Here is a 7813-nt window from a genome sequence, read left to right on the forward strand (position 1 = left end):
TTTTGCTCCCTATTTTTTATGTGTATGTATCTCTTTCTATATATATAATATATATAACCTTGTGATATTGGTAGTTAAGTCACCAGCATTACAAAGTGGATACAAACAGCTCTAAGATCGAGAGTAAAAATGACACGATCCAGATTGTCTCCTCTCAGTCCCTTTGCTCGGAAGCAGTCACAGCATCCCAGTATCCCTCTTGCACTGGGAATGAGGCTGATCCAGCACGGGATAGCACCACTACAGCTTGGTGTGGCAATGTGGGATAGCACCACTACAGCTTGGTGTGGCGATGGAAGGCCGGTACGTGCCGGGGGGTGTAAGGGGGTTGGCTTTGCCACGTCGCTGCCGGGTAGTGCCGGTGCCGTGGTGAGCTCCCATAGGACACCGTGTAGTGCCCAGGGCCGGTGCACAGGTTGGAGGTGGCCACCAGCGGGCTGGGAAAAGCAGGAATGATGAAGGGATTCATGGATAGGGCTGGTGCCACCGGCACCCCCTGGGTTTTGAGGTGCTCCAGAGGGCTCCCAAAGCTGGCTGGGAAATGCAGCATCGCTCCCTTGTAAGCGTCCGGGGCTTGCGGCAGCCGTGTGGCGTAGCCAGGGGTGGCCACCACAGCCTTGGGCTTGGCCAGCCCTTGCTGGCGCCCCATGTCCCTGCTGTCAGCCTCCCTGATGAAGGGGGACACAGCCCTTAACTTCACACTGCGGCCGAAGGCTGCCTCCTCCTCCTCTTCCTCCTCCTCCTCCTCCTCTCGGCCGTGCTTGCCCCTCATGGGGGTGATGCTGGCACTGGGGGGTACCCAGCACCCCTTGACCGTGGCCACTTGCTGCCTGTCACCACTCCACAGCTGCCCTGCTTTGCTCCGCAGGTCCTGGGGCTGCTCCTGCTCCTTGGCTCGAGGTGGGAAGGAGGAAGGTGGCTCCAGGAAGTCCTTCAAGCTGGAAAAGCACCCCCAGAGTGGGGGGCAGCGGCCGGGGGGCAGCACCTCACTGCGGTACGCATGGAAGCAGCCGGTGAACACAGTGGGTACCGGTCCTCCATCCTCGGCCCTGGCTCTGCCAGTGTGGGATGTGCTGGTGATGGATCCCACCTCGCTCCTGATGCCGGGAGCTGCATCCTGAGCTCCTGCCGGCTCCGGGCTCCTCTGCTCATCCAGGTGGGAGCTGGTGGCCAGCGGCTTGGGGCTGGGGCCAGTGTCACCAGTGGGGCGTTTGGGGCAGTGCAAGGACTCTGCCTTGCTCACCTGGGCCAGCAGCTTCTTCTTGGCCAGCGGGGACATGATGGGGTGGTTGCCTTTGGATGGCAAGCTGGAGAAAAGGCGCTTGTAGGGTTCGCTGTGGGTCCTGCAGGGGTCAGGTCCCTCCCCCGGGGGGCTCAGGACCAGTGGGCTGGAGCATCCCTCTGCCCCCCGGCCCCGCTCTGCATCCTCCAGGCCGGCTGCTGCCTCTGGCTTTGCCTTGTCCGGAGGCATCTGCAGGGAAAGGGGATTGGGATGTGGTTGTTGGGATCCCTGATCCCTTCACACCCTCTGCTCTCCTCCTTCCCCAACCAGCCTGATCCCTCCTTGCTGTTTTCCAGGCACCCCAATAGGATATGAGGGAGCCAGGGCTGCTTCCAGGCTAGGAGGGGGCACCATACCTGCTCCCTGCCCTTCTCCTTCTTGCTCCTCTTGCCCTTCTCCCCCGTCTCGGTGCCCTTGGAGACCTTGTACTGCTTGCGGGGCTTGCTGGGGGGCAGAGGTTTGTCATCCTCCCCCTTGAGATGCCGCACGTATGGGAGAACCAGCCTGTGGTGATGGGGAGGGGGGGGCAGCAATGAGAACCAGCACCGGGAGGGGAAACTGAGGCACGGAGCAGGACCCTCCTGTCCCTACCTCTCATAGTGGCGCCGGGTGCAGGTGGCAGCACTGGTGCTGCCAGGGCTGCCCCCGAGCTCATCGTAGACGTTCTTCCATAGCCGGCGCCCCGTTACCTGCAATGGAAGGGGATGGGTGAGTGTCACCCCCCCCCAAAGACATCCCAGTACTGGGGGGGACACACATCACTCACCAGCTCATAGGCTCCCAGCTTCTCCACTGCTTTGTAGATCTTCCAGAGGTTAACTGGGAATAAAGAGGAGATGCTGGGATCAGGGGGACATGGGGCAGGCACCGGCAGCATCTCCAGCCCCGGGGGGACGTACTCTGCTTGAAGCCGAGGTGAGGGATCCTCTCTATGGGTGTGTGTCGGTCCTTCATGAACTTATAGAGGCTGATGAGGAAGGCTTCCTCCTCTTCCTTCTCCTTGCTGCTTGTGGCTTCTTCCATTGCCTTCTCCTGCTCGCAGCCATCCCCAGCAACCAGAGCCTCCTGTAGGACATGGTGATGAGAAGGGGAAACTGAGGCAGCACCAAAGCACCCATTGGGCTGCTTCTTAAGGCATCTCATGTTCGTTAACAGCAGCCCCGGGATGAGGGCCAAGTTGGTCAAAGCACTGGAATGGGGCGAGAACACGAGGAACAGCTTCCAGGAAGACAGACGGGCAGGAATTCCCCCCCCTAACCCCCCCTTATCCCTCCTCCTTTCTCTATGGAAAACGTTCCTCGTTTGTTTGTTCGACATTTTCCGGAGTTAGAAAACTTGTTGCTATTTTTGGGCAAAGCAGCTGCTCGAGTCCCAAAGTCCTTTTATTGTGTGGGTTTTTTGCCCTGAAATTCGTCTTTTTTTAGGCAGACGTGGAATTTTCGCTATTTTAAGGCTTTTAGTTTAGGTTGAAAGAGGGGAAAACAACGTTGGAAGGGGGGAAAATACCCATTTCTATCATTAACCCCATTATCTATCAGAATCAAGCACATTTTTCACCCCAAAACCACCCTTTTTCGGCTGTTTCCCCCCCCCATTCAACGCTGCGAAACTCACCCTCCTCTTCCTCATCATTGCTTCGAGATGCTTATATAGGGGGGGAGTCAGCATCCTTATCCAACTCACCGTTCCAGGGGGGGTCGGCTCTTGGGGGGCTCGGGGCTGCGCTGGGGTGTCCTCCATGGGGCAGCGGGGGTTTTAGGAGGGGTTCTAAGGGGGGGGGGAAGGAGGATCAGACACCCCAAATATTAAGGCTAAATTGGGGGGTTTTGGGTCACGGTGATGCCCACCAGGCACCGAAATCGGCCGAACGGCCGATTTCGGTGCCTGGTGGGCATCACCGTGACCTTAAGGAGCTCCCTTATGTTCAGACCCCCTTAAATTTGGGGTACCCCCCCCTTGACACCACAAATTCAACCCCCCCCCCCCTTTCCCACGCCGCTCACCCTCCGCCATGTGATTGCGGGCGCACCCTCTGGGCGGAGAGGCCACGCCCCCTCCGCCTCCTTATTGGCCAGCGCCGCCACGCCCCCTTCTCCTATTGGACAGAGGGGGTGCTCGTCTTCCCCCACCTCCCGCCCCTCTCTAAGCCATGCAGGGTGTTGTATCCCTCGCGTGTGCACACGTGTACATGCGTGTTCATACATGTATGTGCTACACGTGTCCATACATGTGTGGGTCTACACGTGTTCATGTCTTGTGTGTGGGTAAGCACACACGTGTCCGGGTGAGCACGCGTGCCCAGGCGTGTTCACAAGCGCTGCTATGTGTGTGCATGTGAACACGCATAGGCACATACATGTGAGTACATGCTATGTACATGTATGTGCGGGTGAACACATACATGTGAGCGCCCTCATGGGCAGGTGTATACACGGCTACAGGTGAGCACATGCATGTGGCTGCGTGTCAGGGCATGGGGGTGCACACAGCCTGTGGTCTGTGTGTATGTGTGCGCACATGTACATGTGATGTACATGTGATGTACATGTATGTCATGTCCCTACATGCTCCAGCCGTCATTGCACGTCTCAGACACAGTTCCCGGCACCGCTGACGTGATTTCCTCATGCAGGAAGCACAGGAACGTGTGTGTGTGTGGGGGGGGGGGGGGGGTAGGGGAGAGGTGATGATCCCGGGGGTCTTTTGGGGTGAAAATCAACCAATTTGGGGCTATAAGCACCCGGTAAGTGTCTGAGCCGCGTGGCATCAAACCCGGTGCGTCTGGGGCTGAAGGTGCCCGTGGGGTTGTAATTAAACTTAACGTGATCACAATTAACGGTGCTGGGCTGAGACCGTCCCAACTCATCCCATGTCCCCCCTCGGAGCCCCGCACACCCCTCGGTGTCCCTTCGAGGCTCGCTCCCCTTCCGTTTACCCCCATTTTGGCTCTTTTAGCCCCAAATTCACATGGAAGTGCCCCGAGCGTCACGGCTCGGAATAGCTCCGGAGCCGAGCCAAGCCATGACGGCGGCTGAGTAATGGGGTTGAAGTCATCCCTTCCCCGGCCCCGCACTGAAAACAACCCCTGACATCACCCACCGCAGAGGGGGCTTTGGGGTGCGGGTGCCCCCGTGGGGTGAAGGGTGTAGGGGGGGAATGGGGGGCACCCCCTTTATCCCTCCTTGGCTTTGGGATTCGCAGCCCCGGACGGGCTTTGTGCTGAGTTCATGGGATGGGGCGAGGGGTTAAGGATGGGGAGAAGGGAACGGGATCCCCCCCCCCCCCCCCATTGGTACTCACCGGCTCCGGAGCGGTGTCCGAGCGGCTCATGGGGCGGCCGGAGGAAGAGCTCTGTGGCTGTGCTGGTGTAACTGGGGCTGAGTCATCCCCCCCCTCGGGGAAGTGGCGTCTTGGCGTGTGCGGGTGACTCTTTCGTTACCGGAACCGAGGGGTGTTTTGGGGTTCTCACCCCCCGGCAGCCCCGCACGTCCCCGAATGACTGCACCGGACTTTCCAGCTCAGCCCCCGCGCCCTCGGTGCTGCTGATGCTGGTACTGGGGGTTTGGGGGTGCGGATGGGTCCCCCTGGGTGGGATGTGTGTGGGGATGTGGTCCTGGTCTCCCCTAGTTTCGCTGGGCATCATCCTGCAAGCGGGGATGGAGTCACTGGTATGCCCAGCGCTGAGCAGCATCCTGTCAATGGGGATGAGTCACTGGTGTCCTCAGAGCTGAGCATCACCCTGCAAACAGGGATAGAGCCACCAGTGTCCCCAGCAAAGGGAGATGGAGTCACTGGTGTCCCCAGAGCTGAGCATCACCCTGCAAACAGGGATAGAGCCACCAGTGTCCCCAGTAAAGGGAGATGGAGTCACTGGTGTTCCCAGAGCTGAGCATCACCCTGTCAATGGGGATGAAGCCATTGGTGTCCGCAGAGCTGAGCACACCCTGTCAATGGGGACAGGGTCCCTGGGGCTAAGCATCCTCCTGCAAACAGGGATGGAGTTACTGAGGCTGAGCATCACCCCACAAACAGGGATGGAGTCACCAGTGTCCCCAGCAAAGGGAGATGGAGTCACTGGTGTCCTCGGAGCTGAGCATCACCCTGCAATGGAGCCCTCTGCATCACTTGGGCACTGGGTACCACTCTCCAGGGATACTTGTCCCTTGTCTCCAGCTCAGGCATCTCGATCCCATTGGACCGATGCCCCCCATAATTACGGGATGTGGCTGGATCTCCAAGGGGCTGGAAGTGCAGAGCACCCATTGGTGCTCAGCCCCATAGCAGCCCCCAGAGAATCCCCACCCAGGCCAGTTTATGAGAGAGTCCTGAGAACCTCAAAGAGAAATCCCCCAGTGACTCATTTGGGGCCAACAGTTGGAGAAAGCAGAAGCAGGGGGAGGCCCATGGGGGGCATCTGCCTCCTGTGTCCCCCCCCTTTGGGGCTGGAAAAGGGGGTGAAGGAACCCGAGGTGCCATTGACCCTCTCAGTGCAGGAGCGTGCCTGCAGCCACCCCAATAATGATGTGATTTGGTGAAAACAGGCAAAATCACCCCAAAACCTCCCCCAGTTGGGGTTTTATCCAGTTTCTGTTTGAGCAGAATGGGGGGAGGGCTGGAAATGGGGGTTCCTGGCCTCGGTTTTCCCTTGCAGGTGATGGGAGCTCAGCTCCCACTGGGAATACTTTGGATTCCAGAGTGTGGGGATGCTGAGGGTCCTCGGTGGGATCCGGCCCCAGTGGGATCTGCTCTGATGGGAGGGAGAAGGGGAATTGTTGGGGTTGGGAGAGGTGACAGTGGCCATTGGGGTGGTGAATGGGGTCAGGGCTCAGCCAGGGTGCAAAGCCCAATGCTGGCAAAGGGAAAGGGGAAGGAAATGGAGACGGAAAAGGGAAAGGGAAGGAGATGGAGGAAAAGGGAAAGGAGAAGGAAGAAGGAGCTGCAGAATCCAAGCCTGGCTCTTGGGCAGCTCCAGTGGCTCCTGCATCCCTTTGGAGCACAGACCATGGGGATGGGTTTGTTATTCCACTTGGGATTGTGGAGTTCTGGGGGCTGATCCCATTGGATGCTGCAGCCACACCAGCACCTGGGTTGGGTGTTTAGGGGGTAGAACCCACCTTGAATCCCTTTGGGTGCTGCTGGGGGGGGTTGGATGCCCCCATTGAGAGGAGGGGGCTGCAAACAAGGTGCCAACAGCATCAGCCTGACCATGAGGGGCTTTGCATGGAGGGTTAATTAGTGGGGCACTAATAAGGTTTAATGACCCCACCTGGGGTGACCCAGCACCAGTGGGACTTATTTAAGCTCAGCCACAGAGCCAGGTGCTGTGGATGTATGGATATGGGGGTGTGTAGGTGTCAGAAAGGGAAAGAAGAGGGAAAATGATGGGATGGAGGAAAAGGAGAAATAAGAAGGAGATGGAGGAAAAGAAGGGGAAATGAAAGCCTGGCTGTTGGCTGGGATGTAGCACATCCAGGGCCATAAAGGACCATACACCCACAGAGGGAGGCTGGGAACCCCCATAGACCCCTTTGGTGGGATGAGACAAAGCATCAATGTCTCCTTTTGGCTCCTCGGTCTCATGGCACCTCCTGCATGGGCCGGGGCAGCCCCTTCCTGCCTCAGAGGGAGGAGGAGGAGGAGGAAGAGGAGTGATGCTGCTGTGATGCTGTGAGGGTGCTCATGCTGCAGCCCCAGGACCCCATTGTCTGTATGGAGGTGCCCCCATGGTTTTCCTCTGCAGGCTCTTTGGCTTTGGGGAGAAGAAGAAGCCACAGAAGCATCACGAGCACATCAGGAGGGATGTGGACCCCGAGGAGACCTGGATGCTGCTGGGGGAGGTGGGGGACGGAGCCTTCGGCAAGGTCTTTAAGGTAGGAGAAGGCCCCGAAACCCCATCGGGGCCCTGTGGTCCATGCACATCACCTCTGGTCCCCATCCCTGCCCCTTGACACTGGCTCCGTGCTTGAAGCCTTGGTTGGGTGAGGGGCTGAGATGGGAGGTTCTAACCCAAAACCACAGCCAGGAGCAGGCAGGAAACCCAACGTCAGGCACCTTCCGGCACTGGTGGCTCAGTGATGGCTCCTGAGGGGCTGATCCAGCCTCACTGGGATGAGCTTCCTTAAATCCAACCCGAACTTCCCCTGTTTCAGTTGGAATCCATCACCCTCATCCTACTGCTCCGGTCCCTGTCCATACACCATCGATACAAGTGGGATGCTCCAGGGATCATCACCCATGGGGTGACCACACATCCCTCTTCATCCCTGGTGACAGTGGGGTCCTTGGTGGCACCCAGCACCAGGGGTGGGATGTGATGGATCCAAGCTCCCCCCTCACCACAAACCATAGGGCTGCTGCTTTGGTACCCACACCAAACCTGCCCCCCAGGCACAGATCAGGATCCCCCCATCAGGACATGAACCAGGATCCCCCCATCATGGCATGGGTCAGGGTCCCTCCGTCAGGGCATGGATCAGGGTCCCCCCATCAGGGCATGGACCAGGATCCCCCCATCAGGGCATGGATCAGGAT

The 7813-nt window shown here is 58.7% G+C and overlaps 1 protein-coding gene across 1 annotated transcript; it reads right to left on the bottom strand.

Annotated features, from left to right (window-relative positions):
• On the bottom strand, positions 1-2341 carry ARID5A (AT-rich interaction domain 5A). Its single transcript, XM_031045888.2, has 5 exons — positions 2182-2341; positions 2049-2101; positions 1874-1971; positions 1639-1786; positions 1-1471 (listed from the first exon to the last, which is right to left on the bottom strand). The coding sequence occupies exons 1-5, from the start codon at positions 2303-2305 to the stop codon at positions 275-277; spliced, it is 1620 nt and encodes a 539-aa protein (XP_030901748.2). The 5' UTR covers positions 2306-2341; the 3' UTR covers positions 1-274.
• Positions 2342-7813: the final 5472 nt, after the last annotated feature.

The sequence above is a fragment of the Melopsittacus undulatus genome, chromosome 18 (assembly GCF_012275295.1).
Source record: "Melopsittacus undulatus isolate bMelUnd1 chromosome 18, bMelUnd1.mat.Z, whole genome shotgun sequence".
NCBI classification, from domain to species: domain Eukaryota; kingdom Metazoa; phylum Chordata; class Aves; order Psittaciformes; family Psittaculidae; genus Melopsittacus; species Melopsittacus undulatus.

Bases quoted from the DNA above. Each gene is read 5' to 3' on its own strand.
- ARID5A (XM_031045888.2), bottom strand. From the start codon at position 2,305: ATGGAAGAAGCCACAAGCAGCAAGGAGAAGGAAGAGGAGGAAGCCTTC. The intron at 1,787-1,873 runs GTAGGGACAGGA...CCATCACCACAG, and splicing joins ACCCGGCGCCACTATGAGAG to GCTGGTTCTCCCATACGTGC. The intron at 1,472-1,638 runs GTATGGTGCCCC...CTTTCCCTGCAG, and splicing joins AGGAGAAGGGCAGGGAGCAG to ATGCCTCCGGACAAGGCAAA.